The sequence below is a fragment of the Muscardinus avellanarius genome, assembly GCF_963383645.1.
Source record: "Muscardinus avellanarius genome assembly, chromosome: 12".
NCBI classification, from domain to species: Eukaryota; Metazoa; Chordata; class Mammalia; order Rodentia; family Gliridae; genus Muscardinus; species Muscardinus avellanarius.
In genome coordinates this window covers 84,899,933-84,919,725 of record NC_137798.1, presented here as the reverse complement: position 1 = coordinate 84,919,725, position 19,793 = coordinate 84,899,933, and the positions used below count along the sequence as shown (strand labels likewise).

The window sequence follows — 19,793 nt, the reverse complement described above, 5'->3', positions numbered from 1 at the left end:
TTTATTTGTTATATACAAATAAATTATATGTATTTTACTCATAAAATTGAATTATTTTTCTTAAAATAAATGAAAACCTGAGATTACAATTTCTTTGTCCCCATTTGTGGGACAGAAAACATCAATGATTTCAGTAACTGGTTGGATAGCCAAAGAAGAAATGGATAAATTGGCCATTGTCTTGGGCATGTAGCTGATGGCTTGAGCATTTGAGTGTAACTGGGAGGCAAAGTCCATTGTTAGTGGCTTTGTATGAGTTGTAAAATTTTATGGATTTCATTATACTATGACGGCTATCCACAAAGAGGGATACACAAACTTCTTTTTAAAAATATTTAACTCTTAAGCTTAACAGGGTGGCATATGCCTGTCATCTCAGTACTTGGGAGGCTGAGACAAGGGAACCACAGTTTTGAGGATAGCCTCAACAACTTAAAGAGGTCTTCACAACTTCATAATATTCTGTTTCAAAAGAAAAAAGAAAAGGAACTGGGAGTGTGTCTCGGAGGAAGAATGCTCCTGGATTCAATCCCCAATACCATAGGAATACTCGAGTATTTACATCATGGTTATTTTTTATAAATGTCAAGAATAACAAGAGAACACTGAATGGAGCACTGAATTTTTATGTGAGGTACAGGATACAGGAGCTAAATGTTTTTCTCTAAAGTACAATAATTAATTCAAAATATCCTACTGCTAGTAGTGTCCTGTGCAGTACTCTTGCCCTGATGTTCCTGTACCTTAAGCCTCTGTTTCTATAACTTTCTTTGCATTATCAGCTAGCCTGACTTATAATATGGATGAACTATTTTACAGTAACTGCTAAAGAAAAAAAGTCATTTCTTTTTTTTTATTGATGCATTGTAGCAATGCATCTTAATGGAGTACAAGATGTTAGAGACATATATGCACACATCGCTTTAGCCTTTATCCAATTCCTACTCCATTCCCTTCCCCTCCCTCCTTTTCATGTTTGGCTTAGTGATTGACATTGATCTTCAAAATTCCTATGAATGGTCAAGTTACTAGATGGGAAGGTTGCTGATGTACACCTGAACATGGTTCACCTTTTAAATACAGATTTTTCTTGGCTACCAGAAGCCAGAAACAACATGAAAGTGTCCAACCTCCTTAAAAAGCCAGACCACTCGTTTTAAAGAGTGCAGAGGAAGTGGTACCAAACCATCTTGGCCAAAAATATGGTCAGGATTACCCAGAGAAGTGTCAAACAACTAGATTCTCCAGTTCTCCTGATGTCCTGTTGTTTTATATGAAATTCCCCCCAAGGACTATATGTCATAATATGTTTAATATTAGCTCACTTAAAAATTCACGCTGATCCGAGGAAAATATAGAGGGAACCACCCTTTCCACCAAAAATCTTCCCTTAACTAATGTTGATGGAAACACATTTAGCCTAGACAGTTTGCTTGGCAGTTGAATTGCTGTTTGTCTTAAACAGCCAATCAGAAAATAATCAAAGAAAATTACATGCCCCTGGTAGGCAAGGGAGCAGAGCAGTCCTTCAGCTTTTCCCATGTTGATCCTTTGTTCTGAAGTTTGTAAGAACAAGCAACAAGACGTCTCTTTATAACAAGGGCACTAATCATGCTTGGTTGTCACTCTTATTTCCCTCCGACTATTTAGTAGAGGTCTCCCCTATATTCTCTTGGCTTGCATCCACTTACAGTAGAGTAGTTTTACTCAGTGATGCCTGGTAGCCATATTTCATCAGCACAGGTTAATAGCCCTATTTATCATTCCAAATGCATGTACTTGAACAATGCACCTAACAAGTGGGTAGTTGATGTAGGTGAGTAAGGCAATTTGGGATATAAGTTAAGTACCAAAGGTAGAGAGTGAGTAGTAATGGAGTCATGGATGCTCTGGTTGTTGACATCAGAGAACTCCCAAAGCAAGTGGGAGAAATACAAGCATGTGAGTTTTTTTTTCCTTTTTTTTTTTCTTTTTCTTTTTCTTTTTCTTTTTCTTTTTTTTTCTTTTTTTTTTTTTTTACAAGTAATAGTGTACGCAAGGGTATAATTAAGCACTGAGTGGTACAAGTGAGAACATGATATGTTAGGTAGAGTACAACATGAGAAAGCAAGGCTCTAGATGTAGTTTTAGTACTAACTAGGTAAATCTCAGGCAAACCATTTGCTTTCTTTGAGCCTCACATTTTTACCTATTTATTATAGAATGAAATATTTCAGTGTAGAATAGGAAGTTCTTCCTAGTGCTAAGTTCTCCAGGTTTCTGAATAGAAATAACATGATTTAATCCAACTGCATCTTCAGAGACTTGTCTAAGGAAATAAAATTAAAGTTATATTTTGTGGCCGATGGAGCCCACTAGTGAGAACCTCCTAATATCCAGAAATAGTACAAAAACGTGACCACACCCTCATAGCAAGAGAGCTGTGACCTTATAACTCACAAATATTGAAGAGAGTTGGGATTAAAACCCAATTTACTGAAACTAGTTGGAATGGACATTTGTTTTGATCTCTGATATTTATCTTGATTTATTAGTATCTTAACTTTACATAGGCAACTGTTATGTCTTTTCTTAGTTTAATCGTTTTGGGGTTATCAGTGGAAGTGCTTTCTACTTTGCCTTAGCTAAGCAGTAGGCAAGAGGCTCATCAGCTATTCTCACAATTTCCTTTTGAGTGTAGTGGACAGAAATATTAGAGATACACAGAATAAAGTGCCCACTAGTTCATACTACCTACCTACATCCCTACCACCCACACCTTCTCTTATTGTCCTCTGAAGATTCTGTATCCACTTTTCCCATGTATATGTCACTTAATCAATCAGTTAATTAATTGCTTCTATATAACATATAATATATGAATTGCTTCTATATCCTTTTAATAGATTCTAAATGCTTGTAGCACAGTCAGCAACCGGTTCCTATCAGCAAGTTCTTGGTACCAAACCATCCTGAAGCTTCATTTATTAAGCTCATGAGTTGGTGTTGGCTCAGCTGCGCCATTTCTCTGGTCACCTTTTGGCTTCCATCTGAATTGTAGGTAGTCAGCTTCAGATTAGGTGGACAGCACTGCTTCGGGGCATTTGCTGGTTGCCAGCTCCGACAGCCTTCAGAGCGTTGGGCTTAGAAGAGCCCTGGGTCATGAATCTCTCTTCTCTGGGTTCTGAGTGGAGAAGTGAAGGTGTGCAGGCCTCTCAAAGCTTCAGTGCAGATGGGCCCAGAGCTGCTTTTGCTGTATTCTGTTTAACAAATCACGTCAGATGCATGCATTGGAACGTAGATGGGCGTGCCTACTTGGTAGAAGGAGCAGTAGCATCTCAATGCAAATGAGTAAGCTGGCAGGAAAAGGAATGATTGAGGGCGCTTTGTTTCTACACCTTATAGCTAAAGAACCTGAAAGCCGAAGTCATTTCCTCCCAGGGATACAGACTCTACCTCCTAACCTTAATCGCAGCACTTTGTCTGTGGGGATTGCTTGCCACTTAGTCGTGCAGTTTCAAAGGGCTGTCACCACCAATTATATCTTCTTGCCTGCCCGGTTATGACATCTTCCAGAGTGACTTTGCCACCTGTTAGATTTCCACTTCCTTCTGTATTTAGTGTAGCACTTGTGAAAAACATTTGCATGTGACTTTCTGGGATTTTTATTGAACTCTTATAATATATATTTTCCTTTTATGTATCACAGCCTCTTGGTATGTTACTGTAATCACAGAGTAAGGCAAATGCTAATAATACTGTGCTGTGCTATAGTTGTTTCTTGCCAGTTTTCAGCCAGGTTCTTACTCAGCCCAGCCTTCTTAAGGTTTGTGAAATGGAATAAGATCATAGCACAGGGTGGTATCGCTGCAGGCAGAAAATTCTGCTCTGCCAAATATATTTTCCTTTATAGCACGTTCATAAATTAATGCAGGGCACTGAGACACGGTGGCAGTATGTGTGCGTTGAGACAGATCTCTTGAGTTGACTCCCTTCCTTTCCAGCCACTAATTTCTCTGAGATGGTGCCAAACTCTTGGTCAGATATAACTTCAATGCATCCCACTCTCTCAGTGTGAAATGATAATTAATATGATTTTACAGTAGAGGTGGTGCTGTACTTTCATTAATAACACTCATTATTACAGGGTGTTTTAATTTGGCTATAAAATTGACTCTGGGGGTAGAACTTACCTTAGGAGCTTATTTTAAGAGCAAATGGTTTGTTTCTAATTTTTTCAAAAGAAAAAATGATTTTTTCAAAAGAAAAGATTTTTTTAAGAAAAATGACATTTCATATTAATTTTGAGTTATATAATCATTGCACCAAATTCCAAAAATGGAGATACGATTTGGGATTTGTAAGTGATTTGGTATCATTGAGACCTCCCAGGTCTTCTCAGCTATCTTAGGTTTGGCACAGTATAGAGCTCTGCCACATCTCATCAGCTGGGATCAGAGGGTATTTCTGCTCTTATGTCAACATTAATTTCTCTTCCCAGGCAACAATTTGTACAAGCTAGTAACTGAATTTTTTAATATACTTTTATTGGTGCATTGTGATCATGCATCATAATAAAGTTCAGAGTGGGAGGGACATCCATGCACACAGCACTTAGGGGGCTTCCCCTCAGATTCCACACCATCCCTCCTCTTCCCCATGCATGATACCGAGCTGAATTGCCTTTGATAATAAGACATAACCCACTTTTATATTGCATTCTGATGGGTATTTTACTTTCCTTTTTTTAGATCTGCTAGAAGAGACCCAAAGAAAGGATGAAGAAATGGAATCTCTGCAGGTAAAGAATATTTTCAAATAGAGGCAACTATCCTTGGGATTAAAACACTTGTTTTTCACTGTTATTATTGTCACATTCAGATTGCTACAGCAAATGAGGGGACAAATACCGTCGTAAAACTTTAAAGCTACAGTTGGAATTTGTTTCCTTTAGAAGTCTTTGCATGCACTTACAATCTAAAGTAAGATGCCAGCTCAGGCTCTAGGCTATTTTTGATTTTTAGTGTATTAGCCTCTATATCCTTAACTTCAGTATTGTTTTATTAATACATTTTAATATAATCTTAATAGGGTACAAGATGGTAGAGGCATACTTGCACACATCACTCATTTAGTCCCTCCTCACTTCCCACCCCATTCTCTCCTCCCTCCCCTCTCATGTTTGGCTTAGTGATTGACTTAGTGTTTGTGAATATACATCATATACATTAGGGAGTTTCCCTCTTAAAGAACCCTTCATTACTTAGTATACTATAATAGAAACTTTTACACTTGCAAATGAAGGTAACATCCTCTCAAAGCTATTCACCCCCAAACAAGGCTGATGCGTAAGGATGAATTTATGGAATTAAATTTTCAAGTGAAAGTCCAAGTATCCCCATTCCATTTATTTCTTCTACCAATGACCAGCCAGGAATATTAACACATTTGTGGACCTTAAGATTTACCTTGAATGGCCTCTCAATTTACCATGGGTTTATGCACATTTCTTGGACTGGGAAATTGCATTTGAAAGATTCTGCTAAAATTTTAATTGACATTTCCATGGTATGAGCAATTGATGTTAAGTTGGCGTCTGACAGAAGTTCTCTCTTCCCTTTATATTGGGCTAACTTACAAATGGGTAACTCAAGTGTCTATCTTTATTAGAGAAAACATAATCAGTTATATGCACATGACAGAACCAATTCACTTAATGTCACGTTATAGGTTAAGAACAGTAAATACTTCGGACATTTAGAGTTCTTCACGGGCCTGGAGCTGTAAGTCAGGACTGGAGAGAGTGATATAATGAGCTGGCTTGTGTGCTTTAAAGCCAAAAATGTTTGCTTCTGTTGAACGAAGAATGGGTCAAGTAATCCCAAAGGATAAGAGGAATATTTTGTGATTAGAGATTCTTCAATTTCATAATATATCCATTTAGAGAATTGTATAAATTATCTGAAAAAGCTGAAGTAGCATAGTCCTATGCATGCAGTAAAACTGGGTGCGAGATTAAATGCTTTGGATATCTTGGACTGCATAGATAGAAAGAGTACTGCTGAGTGCCCTGTGAGGTTAGGATAGACCTCAAGTCTATATTCACCCTGTCACTCTCTGTGAAACTTATATTAACAAATTATTTATTTATTTATTTAATTTTTTTTTTTTTTGCTGGCAGTAGGGGTGGAACCCAGGGCCTTTTCTACCTCCGGGCTATACTCCTAGACCTATTTTATACTTTTATTTGGAAACAGGGTCTCACTACTAAGTTGCCAAGAGCCTCACTAAGTAGCTGAGGTTGGCTTTGAATCTGTGCAATCCTCCTGTGTCAGCCTCCCCAGCGCTGAGATTATAAGCGTGCGCCACCATGCCTGGCATTAACAATATTTCTTATAAAAGGAAAAGCTCTATGTATACTATATTTATTGAGAAGGTTATAAGGTCTTTTTGAAGCATTTAAGTTATGTGTTGTGATTGTCATCAGCCCCAGAAAGTCACATAAAAACATATTTTTTGAGTATGTACCTAGCCTTTTGAAATGTCAGCACAAATAATTTTAAGTTTATTTCCCTCACAATACCATTGTAGGAATCAGTAAGCCCATTCAACTTAATAACATAAGTTGTTTCTCAAATGTTTAACAATATTGGCAGCATTTTTTTTTTTTTACCAAATTGTCCACTCAGTGCAGTAGAACACACTAGCCAACTAGCTCTGGACATCGATGCATGTAGAATATGCAGGATGATGTCCTACAGCACAACAGTTGAATGTTAGCCCTTTGTAGTGGTGACTGTTGTCTGATCCTAACAACTCTGTTAGGAATACAGGGAATTGACACCTCTCCAGTAAAACAACAGGTCAGTGCACATCAAGGAAGTCTTTAATGTGAAGACTAGAGGAAAAATGGAAAAATGTCTATATTGCTGAGTTTCTATGCTCAAATCTAAATTAGTGAACTAAGTGTGTGGTGTATGCCTGCAATTCCAGTACTTGGGAGGCTGAGACAAGGAGATCGCAGGTTTACAGCCAGCCTCAGCAACTTAGTGAGGGCCTTGGAAACTTAGTGAGACCCTTTGAAATTAAAAAACTAAAACCAGGCTGGGGTGTAGCTCAGAGGTAGAATGCACTTGACTTAAATTGAAGTGCCACAAAAATGCGTTCTGTATGTACATAAAATATATATGATTATATATGATAGTTTGGAGAGACTAGTAAAGAACGTAGGCTGAATTTCTAAAATGGCAAAATAGTACTTTGGTGGGAAGAAGGAAAAAAATAGTTTCGCAAAATGAAAACAGCAAAGATTAGAGGTTGAGAAATTTGAGTTTTAAGTCCTGGTTGAGCTTCTGATTCCTGGGTCACCTTGGGTAACTCAAATAACTTTGCTGTGACTATTTTCTCCTTTGTAATATAAAATCATAAAACTGCCTTTTAGAAGTGTTTAGTGTAGAATAGATTATCCCAGAAGGGAGGGCTAAATATTTCATTCCAATTTACAATGTTCGCAAATCCTTTTGTGTCCAAAGTGGAGTCAGTGTCATTTAGTCATTATCATCTTATCACCATTATAATAGACATTCTGCACTTACTGTCATTCTCCTTAAGGGCAGGGGGAGTTTTATTTATCATTTATTTATCATTAAACTCCCCAGTTTCTGGCAAATAGAAATACTGCACACACTCACTGAGCACTAATCCTGTGCCTGACACTGTACTAAGTGCTCGGGGTCCAGAATCAAGCTGTAGATACTGGGTATCTTTCTACGCTGTGTACCAGAATTAGTGGAGAAGACCAGTTCAGAGAGTGTATAAAAAAATTGGACATTATATTTGAAGGAATCTGTAAGTTACTGCTGGAACAAATAATAATAACAGCTGGCCTTATTTGTTGGAGTAGGTCTGATGGACATGAAGGGGAGTTTAGTGTAATGGAAGGTAGATGTGCTGAGCTGGGGGCGGGGGGATCACAACCCACATAGGCTTCCCAAAGGAAACCTGTATTTAAATGAGCTAAGAGCTAACTAGGAATGTTTGGAGTGAAGGTAAAAAATATTTTAGGAACTAGGAAGAATATGGGCAGGCTTATGGTGAAAGAGAGCAAATTTTCATATTTAAGGAACCAGAGGACGTTCAGTGTGGTGGGATATATAGCACCTGAACGAGGAGAGACACGGGTGTCTAAGGCAAGCAGAGGTCTCAAGGATCTGAGTGGTTTGGACTTTAGTGCATGTGAAACCAGTGAAGTCTTTGAAGCATGAGAACAATTATCAAATTTGCATTTCCAATAGGTAATGGCTGAAAGTTGGAAATAACTGGCGGCTGGTAAGGTTGAAACCTGTGAGACCAATTCAGCAGATATTCATGAGGGTTTGAGGGAGAGGTGATGGTTTCTGGATAGGGGAGCAGCTGAAAGCATGAAGCAGGTGGTAGCTTCTTAGTGGGTTTTTTTGTTTTGTTTTGTTTTGTTTTTAGAATATAATAACAAATGGAAGCTGGACGTGGTGACATACACCTATAATTGCAGTACTTGGGTTACTAAGACAGAAGGATTGCAGATTTGAGGGCAGCCTGAGCAGTGTAGTGAGGCTCTCTGCAACTTAGACTCTCAAAATAAAAAATAAAATAGGGCTGGAGGTATGGATCAGAGACAGAATGCCTCTGGTTTTAATCCTAGTACTTAAGATAAAAGGATATTTGAGATAGGCTGTTAGGAAATTAAAAAGAAGGCTTTAAGAACGATTCTTGAGTTTTTTTTTTTATTTGGAAACCTCATAGATAGTGTGGTAGTCAATGAGAGCGGGTTGTTGATTCATTTTGATATTTCAGCTGGGCTTGATGGCACACATCTGTAATCCCAGTACTTGGGAGAATAAAAAAAGAAGATTGGAAGTTTAAGGCCTGGGTAGTTTAGTGAGACCCCCAGCAACTTAGTGAAATCCTGTCTCAAAACAAAAATCAATGAATGAATTTATTTTGATATTTTGAAGTGCTGTTTTGCTGGTATTTGTGTGTGTGTGGAGCTCAGAAGGGGTGTGAAGAGGACTTGCAGGGTTTATTGTCCTCCAGTGTGGTATCCATTGGAGATGGCTGATACTCATAGTCCCTTAGGAGTCATTACTCTTAGTTCTCAGAAATACGTAAAATGAGAAAAAAATGAAAGTCTAAGGCACAGCCATGTGGAACACCAATATTGAAATAACAGACTAGGGGCAGAGCCCTGCCAAGCAGTCTACCTAAGACATCAAGAAAATAAGATATCAAGAGGCATTGTGTTATGAAACTTAACAAAAGAGTATTTCAAGGGAAAAGTAGTCAATAGAACTGAAGAAATATCTATTAAATCTTTGGATCCTTTTAGCTATGGATTTCAGTTTCAAAAGAAAACTCATCATCCAATGGATTATAATTTCATGTCATGCCTATGAAGCAACTCTCATGTAGTTTTTTCCCCAAATATTCTGTATGTAGCCCAGCCTTACCACAGTAGGCTCTGAGGACATTTTTGTGGATTGAACAAGTGAGTGCCATCCTTACTGGTCTCCTATGTAGTTATTTATTTATTGGTACTGGGATTAAACCCAGGGGCAGCTTACCTCCAAAGCTAGACCCCCAACCCTATTTTAGTTTTTATTTGAAACTGGGGAGTATTGCTAGGTTACTGAGAGCCTCGCTAAGTTGTTGTGACTGGTCTTTGAACCTGTGGTCCTCCTGTCTGAGCCTCCCAAGCACTGGGATTATAGGCTTGTAATACAGCTGTGCCTGGCTGGTTTCTTAATTAGCACCTATTCTGAATCTCCTCAGTGTTTACCCATTGAAAAACAACACACATCCCTGTCCTAAAGTTCATTTTTATCTAATTTGGTTTTGGGGGAATACACACACACACGTGTCATTTCTGTTTCTCTCTCCCTCTTTACCCTTTTCAATTTCCCTCCTTTTTCCCCTCCTTTGTAGCGGATGACTTTGATATTGATTGATTGATGAAAAATAGTCTCTCAAAGTGAATGACAAGGGAGTCAACATGGCAGCTGGGGCGGCCCGGGAGGAGAGAGATGCCTCTGCTCCTGCCATCCTTCCACCAGCATCTTGCTTTTATTGAGGGTTATAACTAAAACATTATATTATTAACCATAAGAAATAACAAAGGAATCATGGGTGAGTCAGGAAATAACACCACGGTAGTCACATTTGAATCAAGGAAGGAAAGGGTAAACAAGGAAACTATTGTCAGGGTCTTTGCTTATTGGTCAGGGTCTCTGGTTATTGGGCCCATTTGGCCCTTGGAAACCTGTCTGCGTGTAAACAATTCTCACTTGCGTGGGCAGTTTGTACCCCTCCCAAGGTGTACCAACTCAGGGTGCTCTCAACACTCCTTCTCTGCTCCCCCTCCTGTGGGAAGTGAGCAGGTGATTTGACGTAAGTGGTAGGAACAGTGAGAGAGGCTGAAATGGCAGCCAGGGCAGCAGGAACAAGGGAGTCTGCTGAGTCTCCAGCAGAATCAGGGACAGTGGAAACCCAGTATTTGACAGTGATTGCAACAATGCTCTTGTAATTATTAGAATTCTTCATTGGAGCTTAACATTGTCTGGCTCATTTTTTTGTGACATTCATTTGCAGTTACATTGTGCGCTGCTCCTCTCAAAAACAAAGTATTGTCTTTGACTATAAATGTGGAGTGCTGTATCATTCTATTTGCATGTGGATTTGAGGTGCATTGAAACAAAGTCCTTCTTTAATCCTCTTGAGATCAGCTGAAACATTTTAAATAGATACAAAAGGTATTTCGTTTTCCCCCAATGTATTGAAATATATTCAGTGAGTTCACACCTTGCTTGTGATGGCTGCTGGTGGTAGGTGCTACACTGCTGGGTTTTGGTTCCTTTTTTTTTTTTTTTCAAATACCAGCCCCTTGGCTCACTTTCCCCTGACTTTTATTTTTTCCCCATGGTGCTTTGTAAAACCCCCAAATGCAGAGCATACTTGCGTTAATATCCTGCTTAATTATGAAAAGCTTCAAAGGGCCACCTACCTATAAACTTTCCAAACAATGTCTGTAAGCTTATTTGTCCCTCCGTTTTTGCCAGCTTACAGACATCGCTCTTTTCATTTTCTTTGGAAGGAGTTCAGGCTAGAGGATCATGCCAGGGCTTTTCCTCTGCGTTTTCCTCTTTCACTGGGTCATTTGTAGATTATTGTATGGCAGCTTCCTTATCTTCAAATTGGTGACAGTACTAACATTGATTTTATAGGACTGCTGAGAGGATTTTGATAAGAAATGTGGATACCCTGGAGCCTGGTGGGTCCTCAGTAAATGTTAATTCCACACACTTACTTTTTATTTGTACCTACTGTGTGTCAGAGGTGATGCTGTATGCTAGAGATATCACAGATGGGAGTCAGACGCAGCTGGATCCCTGCAATCTCCTTTCCTCCTGTCCCACCCTCTCCTTCTCTCTTTCCCTACCCTTTTCATGGACAGCCATGTAACTTAAGTTAATATTTGGGGTAGATCATGATGAAGGAAGTATTATGCCTTTGGATTGCTAAATACAATGAGGAAGTAAAAAACAGGCACACTGTGACAATCATGAGATTGATTTGGGGGCTCTGTATAAATATCAATCTTATTATCTTAGGGAGGCAAAGGAACCGGTTTAGTTGCAGGACCGATAACCTAAATGCTATCACAAGTATTTCTACACATATTCTTTGATATCACTGGAACTTTTATTAGAGATGAATTGAGTCCTTTGTTTAAAAATGAAATTATGTTTTTTTCAAAAAGTAAATTTTTTTTTTCCTGAAATACCCCAGAAGGTATGCCTTAAAGGACTATTATATGGCATTAGTGACATGCTATTTTTCATATGACCCATAATTATGTTTAATTTCTCTATTGTTTGGCTTTTTCAGACAGTTCTAGTTGATGAATTTGATTACTATCTTCTTTTCTACAATTGCCTTAGGGCTCGAGGGGCAGGTGTTAGAGTTTGGTTTTGTTACCTCAATAGTGGTTAGGTAAAGCATTAAAATGAATAGGAAGAAGATATTCTTTTCCCTAGACGTTACTGTATTTCAGCTATTTATGGAATAGCCTATGGCAGCACAGTGTTTTAAGGAAAAAAGTAGAAATTGACTTTCTTGGGTTTTTCTCTTGGAACAAGCCTCATAAATATTAATTGAGTGGTATTATAATAGAGAATGCCCGCATAGAGATGGCAGGCACATTGTCGTAGATAAACTGGGCAAGAAAAACCACCAAAGAATGAGACTGACATGGGCAAAGAAATTGCCCTGGCAGAGGCTGACAAGATAGTACATTCACATCTCATTGGAGCCAGTAAATGGATATTCTTCCACCTAAGCAACCATGGGAGAAACCAGGCTAGTGACAGACCAGTGGGATAATTTCCATGCTTTTGCTGTCAATCATTTCTGCCAGGCTGTACAACCTGTGCTTTCAGACCACATAAGGGTTTGGGAATAGACCTTGTGGTTAGAAATAGGGGTGTGGGGCAGCTCAGAGTGCCTTCGTTGACATTAGAAGGGGAAGCGAGGGTGACATGGGACATCTGCTCTCTCACTGGCTCTCCAGAAGAACTGGGCCATTCCTTGCCCCAGAAGTTCATTTTCTTGGGAGATATGGAAGTACATTGTTAGGTTTGAGTAAATTGATAAATTTGAATACATTGATCAATTGCATTAACTGTCTAAGGCTTTATTAAAATAGAAAGCAATGCAATATATCCTGCTCATTCTCAGAATGACTCATGAGAGTTCTAATGGAACTTCTTTAATTCTAGGAATCAACATGTAATGCATACCTACTTATTCTTTTCAAGATGCATTTTTCAAAACCTAGGCAATTAGCTGTGTACCTCTGTTTGTTCTGAGATATGATTTTAAAAATACTGTTCCAAGCAATGACATGAATAAAACTAAATATGGGAGGCTGGATAACCCTTTGCTACTTTCAAAGCCAAGTGACTTAATGGCTTATAAAAATCTCTGTTTTCTCAAAGGTAAAGAAACTTAACAAGCCTCAAATTTGGTATAAGATCTCAACAGAGATAAAGCATTAGCAGACCATCTTTAGGTCACGCAGGGTCTCAGCCAATTAGATTGGCACACTTCCATTTACTACATCAAGAGGCCTCAAAAGAGCAGGCAACCAAGCTCAGTAAAATGAATTCCGCTTGAAATTTTAGTGATCATTAAATTTTATCACCCTGTTTTACCTGAAATTTGCAACTTAATTTTAATTCCAAATTTATGACAGAATAAAAGTGGGAAATAGAACACCCTGAAAGAAGTACTCTTGTGTCTGAGCACACAGAAGTTGATTGACTAGGCTATTTCCTTTTGAAAATGAAAGAAATATAAAAACGTGCCTGGCTCTGTTTATCCAAAAGGATGAAAAGCATAAGTCTTCAGGACTCAGCAGCCTCCTTGAGTCAGGCTTCCAAACAAGCTGCTTGAAAAATGGGTACCACTTGGAAACATTTTTAAAATGCCAAAGACAAAGCATAGTCTTAAGAGCACAAGGGTTACTCGATGACAGGAAATTTAGTAAGAAACTTGGTAGTGAAAACCAACTGGGTGTGTTTACAGGTTTCATAAACTGCTTGCTCTTTCAGATTATTCTATGCATCTTCATGTGCCATCTCTTTGGCAGTTGACATCAGGACAGGCAGCCCTTCTAGAGAACATCCCTAGATGCCACCCTCTGAGATCCCGGCTCTGGGCGCCATGGGGGCTGGGGCTGATGTAAATAGCAGCTTATGTTGCCTTGTGCAAAAGGAAAATCCATTAGCACATTATAGAATTTCACAGCATTGAGCTTGTCTGGGAGTTTACACCAGTATTGAAAGTCAAAGGTCATCTTACATTACAGGGCGATTTCACTTAAACTACAGAATTTGAAGTTACCACTTCAAGGCCATCATCCCTGCTTATGTATCTCCTGTCACACCCCTACGTAGGTCTCAACTGTGTTAATCCACTGTGTCCTCCCCTCAGGATAACAGTAGCAATTTCAAAAAACATTGTTGTTCTCAATGACTGTGTGGAGCACACTTGGAAACAGATACTCCACAGTAATCCTTTTCTGGTTGAAACAAATTTCCATTGACTCTTTAATCTCAGAGTTCCTAAGCATTGATAGGGCATCACCAAAATAAACTGTAGTTCTTACTTCCAGGACTGTCTTTCCTCAGTCTGAAATCTTGAAAGCTCACTAATATTGAGTTTAAATCTACTATCAGATACTTATTTAGCACGTGTCAACCCCTATCAAGATTTTGCTAAATCAGCCCAGTAGGGTAATTGCTCATCAAAAGAGATTGGGGAAAAAAAATCACCTCTGAGCCATTAGTGATTGATATTAATAGCTACAGAGCAACCCTTTGTGTCCTATCCTGTGCTAATACTTCTAAATCTGTCATTTGTTTCTCAAAACAGTCCTATAAAGTAGATACTGCTGTTTTCATTGTATAGATGAGGATGCTAAGGCTTGCTCAGCCAGAAATTGTCAGGGTGAGACTTATAATCAAATCTGCTTGACCACTATACCTGTACACTAACAGAATTCAAGAGTAGTGGAGATGAAAATTCCGGCACGCCTACCCCCAGGCTTGTGGGGGTCACTGTTTCCCCCCGTTTACTTTCTCATATTTTTTGTGATGATTCACTAAAGACATATTAAGCATTTAGTATGGCCAAAAAAAAAAAAAACTGGCAGTCTACCTCCTCAAAATAAAAGATCTAAGAAACTATATTATTTTTAAATTAATCTGGCTATATAGTAGTGACTCCTCTCACTACCTTTTTAAAACTTTAAAACTACTTATATTGGGGAGGAAGCCAGAGGGAAGCTGACTAAGTGCTTATGCACATGTACGTCACTATCACTCTGAACTACATTATGAAGTGAGGCTTCAGTGCACCAATAAAAATACATAAAATAAATAAAACAAGACAAAAAAACTACTTATAAAACCCTAGACTCCATGCTCACATATGTATATCTAGGACAACGGGAGATATATTTGGATACTAGCATGTGAGGAAGATTTTAATTCTTGGTGCAATATTAGGAACAATCCAGCAACCCCAAACGCTTCTAGGAAGAAGAAAGGATCATTTTTCTTTTTCTATTCGGCACCTTTTCTTTTTGCTTATTCATCATGTTTTAAATAAACAGACTGAAGAAAGTTGTTATTAAAGCCCTCCTCGGGCTTCTTCAATTTCAGTATTAAGCCAAGTTCAAAATATCCTGGCAAAAATTAAAGGCAACATTAGGTTTCCATAAATTTTAAATTGTGTAAAAAGTGATAAAACTAAAATGAGCTAGAAAAATGACTAATAAGCATTTCTTCTCATGTCTTGGTCTTTTAATCATAATCAGTGTTTAATTTGTTTTTTTAAAAAATTAGTTCTAAAGCGCCCTGATTTCTAGACTTTCTGCATTCTAGATTCAATTTGTTAGAATCTTAGTGTTTATGTTTAGAAGCATAAAGGCTTATTGGCCCGTTAATAAATACCATGTAATGTCTGTTAATATTCCTATATTTGCATATTATACTGCGAAACAGATGATGTTGCCTACAAGAGATTCCATTACTGCTATCTAGTTGTCATTAGAAAAGAATTAATAAATTTGTCATGAATGAAACAGGAGTTGGAGGAAAGAGACCGTATATAGGCTCATTGGTTAAATATAAACCCCTGCAGTCCAAATTAAAAATAATTGGGGAGGGAGTGGCAGTACTCTGCAGCTGTCACCTGGCCACACAGAATCACAGCTAGTGAAGCTTAGCGTTTTGCTTTCCTGTATCCTTTATCTGCTGTTTCCCAAGTGGTCTTGACTACATCTGCTTTAGCTAGCCTGATGTCAGGCCCTGAAGGGAGGAAGAGTTGCAGCCTACTTAATAAAAGCATATGGCAAAAATATAATCCCTTTTTATTACATAGTGAAGTAAATGTAAAAATGTGTACAAATGCATTTTTATTTGAACATAAAATTTATTGTGACATAGTCTTATTACACGTCACCTGTCTGTTTAAAATGAGGTTCTGGAATGTTCTTCATGCATACGTAATGTTGAGAAAGAGGTCCCAGAACTGTTTCCAGTGTATCCTTTAACCTGTACCTTGCAAAAACACAAAATAGCCTCGCTGGAAGTAAACATATATTTATTGTCTATTTGCCTGTGAAACTGCACTGTCATCATAGGGCGTTTCCATTAGTTCCAGTTTTTCAGAGCTGTTACAGGGCATCTGGACCTGGATAACAGACCAGACACCGCTAGCTGGACATGATGTAGATTGTACCACTATCGTTTTTGAGTGGGATTTCCTCCTTTAGAGAAATGAAATTCATAATATGATCCCACTGGAAATTCTTGTAAATATTAAAAACAAGAATGTATGTTTAATCAGTACAGATTTTGAATAAGTAATTTCGATGTTTATTATATTGGCAACTTAAAGAGCCATTTTTAACAACCACAATGCCCTTATTGTGCCCCTTTTGCCCCTGAAATTAAGGACAACCTTTCCTGTGCTGGGATCTTTGCATTCCTCCCTCCCCCTCCTCCTGAACCCTTTTCCTGGCTCCTTGGGGGCCTCATTTCTATCTCATTTGTGTTCTTTGTGTTTCAGCCCAATGTTACCTCTTCATGGGGATTTAACCTGACCAATGTGTCTAATGTAAAACTTTAACGTCACCCAAATCAGTCCCTAGTTATCTTCTTGTACTTTGCCAGCTCCCTTGGCAAGTAAGTTCCACAGAGACAGAGAAAACTTTCCTTTCCTGATAATCTTACATCTTGCACAGTGAGTGCCTAATCAATGAATGTGAGTGGATGGATTGGGTAAGTGTGTCAGTGAGTGGGGAGGGGAGGGAGAAAGAAATGAAGCAAAGAGAGAAGGAAGCAAAGACAATGGAAGAAAAGGAAGAAGGAATAATAAAGGAAAAAATGCAAAAAAGCACGAAAAGAAGAAACTTATAGGGCTTGAGCAATGACTTATTTTCTGGGCATATGTATTTCTGCACGTATAATTTACAATTTAGTTATAAAGTTGAAAACCTGGGTAAAAATTGTATGTCCTGTCTCCTCTTTTTATTTATTTATTTTTTTTGTCCCTAGTAAGTGTTTGACTTTATCCTCTTTCTTTCCAGAGACCTATAGGATTTTCCACTACTAACACCGTAGAACAGGAGTCACCACACTTCCTGGAAAGGGCCAGATTCTAAATATTGTCAATACTGCTTCCTTTATACTTCCCCACAAAAACTTACCTGTGTATACTATCATAAAAGTCTCCATAGACAGCAATTCAGCAAACGATTGAGCCAGGTTCCAATAAAGCTTTATTTATGGACACTGAAATTTGGATTTCATACAGTTTTCACATCATGAAATATTCTTACTTTGTTTTTTTCCAACCCAATGAAAAAAAAAATACAAAGACTATTTTAGCTCATAGTTCTATAAAAACAGGTGGCTAGCTGGATTTGGCCCACTTTTGCTGACTCCTGAGCTGTTTATAATGGATGAACTGGCATCGGGGAGCCCAAGAATAAATTTTTTAGTTCTTCTACCAAGAATAAATTTCTTTTGGTAGGATGTAGAATCATTTGGCAGATGAAAGGAAAGTATAATTTCAAGTAATTAGGCCCTCCTGCACTGTTGCAGCGACACCACATCAATGTTCTGTTATCCCTGGGTCTGAGGAGCTTGCAATACTGGCTAAACCTACCCAGGAACAACTGTTAACAAGCCATCATCTTACTTATTCCTTCATTTCTTAGACTTTGGAATTTAGGATCAGTTGCATTCAGGATAATTTTGTGAAAGCAAGCAATTGAGAACACTTTGAATTGAATCACTCCTCTTTAGTTATAGTCCTAGAGAGTAAAATGTTTTAGATTTTAAGTAAGAATTTCTCTTAAATTTGTGGTTTTAAGTTAGATAAGAAATTATATAAGGAATCATTGTAAAAGTACTAAGTGATATCATTTCTCTAAATGCAAAGATTTAAATGATTTAAAAGTTTGAATGATTACAGTCTTATTAGTGTTATTTTTGTGGCTATTACTATTTTTGAGTGCTTCCAATTACTTTAAGATAAGAAAGCTCTCCAACTCTTTGATAACCCACATCTCTCTTAAACAGCCGAAGCTACTATTTAAATTTCCACCTTGGGAAGACGGTAGTCAGACTACAGTGAAAAATCAGAATGAAGCTCAGTTTGAAGAAAAAGCAGTTAAGTATTTCATAGGTAGGAATATTTAGGATATTTGAAACTGAATAGTCTAAATACATCTGCTTTATTTTAGGAGATGCAGGATAAGCCATCCTTCAGGTATGCATCCCAGAAGTACATCTTAAGCAAGAACTGGTTGGGTCATTTTCATGCTGGGTTTTCTTAGCTAGAAAGAATAGTTTCTCACTGATGACCAAAGGGCAGATAACTCAAGTAATACTTTCGATCCTTCAGCTACCTTTTTTCTCTTCCTGTGCATGCATGCTAGGAAATGGAGATTAATGATTTAACTTAAATTTATCTAAGTTAAACTAAAATAGGAAGCAAAAGAAAAAAAAAAGAAAACCTAACATGTCAACCCAGTGTATTATTTTTATAACATTCTGCTTAGGTCTTGATTTTCCTCATCAGCGGTTGCTCTCATGTAGATGCTGAGAGGTAACTGCACACAGGAATATGGAAATCAAGTGTAAGAGAGAGTTTCTAATGTAATATCCCTTCCACTTTAATCCCCGATAAGTATTGAGTAACTGACTGTGCATGTCAAATATCATGTGGATCGTCGGTATCACTCAAAGGTAAGAAATCTCATTCCAGAGGTAGGCTGTTTGCTTGGACCATTTAATGACTCAGCTGTGTGACATGCAGGACAGTCCTTTTAAAGACAAGTTGCTGTGATTGAGTATCCAGGAGAAAAGCACTTGGGCCAAGAAATTCTTTGGTTCTTTCTTGTGAGCATTCCCTTCACCAAGAAGCCCCAGGAGATGTTTGTCCTTGAAAGAAACAAAGAAATCAGCCTCAGGGAGTCTCATTAGACCAGCTATGTTTGGCAGCAGTAGATGCACTGCCCTTTGCACACCTGAAATTGAAAGCGTACCCTATCGTTTTCAAGTTCTGCATGACATAAGCCTGCTCATAAATTATGCCATAATCACCATTGCAATATGTTCTGCATAGGACTTCAAAGCGTGTTTCAGAGATATATGAGTAACCTCACAACTGGAGACGTGTACTTTATTTTTGAAAATGTAAATCTTTTAAAAAAAAAGTATAGAACTTTGGTTTCTGAGTCGCTGGCTTTCTTCCCATACTCCTCAGCTATTGTTCCAGTGTGTCTTTTGGGGAACAGTCAATCATAAAAATTACGTTGGTTGTCATTTGTATTGGCCCCAACCACCTTCATCATCTTTTTTTTTATTTGCCAATAATTTTTCATGTTCTCCTGTCCATATGTCACTTACTAAGCAAATACCTTTGTTACCTGCTAGTGGCTGTCCCACTGTTGAATTGGGCAGTCCCTGGAGAAAGATAATTCTGTGTCATTTGCCCTATATTTGGTTTGCAGTCACATTCTGTGGGCGCACACCTTGATACCACATTACATTGTGTGTGCATCCAAAGGAAAAATTTTGTCATAATTTTTCATTTTCAAAGAAAATTTTGTTGCTTTGTTTTGGGATCTGAAGTACAAATGGCAAAGCTGAGATCTTTTTTATTCGATTTCATACGGACTGAAATATTTATAGAGATTCTAAGCA

At 38.1% G+C, this 19,793-nt stretch overlaps 1 protein-coding gene across 2 annotated transcripts in view; it reads left to right on the top strand.

Moving 5' to 3' along the window:
- Positions 1 to 19,793, top strand: part of CEP128 (centrosomal protein 128) — a gene marked incomplete at both ends in the record, with an annotated part of 425,269 nt that overhangs the window by 335,711 nt on the left and 69,765 nt on the right. For both annotated transcript variants that reach the window (XM_080707841.1, XM_080707842.1), the window contains one exon: positions 4,731 to 4,780. In XM_080707841.1, the coding sequence (XP_080563967.1) occupies positions 4,731 to 4,780 (50 nt within the window). The remainder of the gene's footprint in view (positions 1 to 4,730; positions 4,781 to 19,793) is intronic.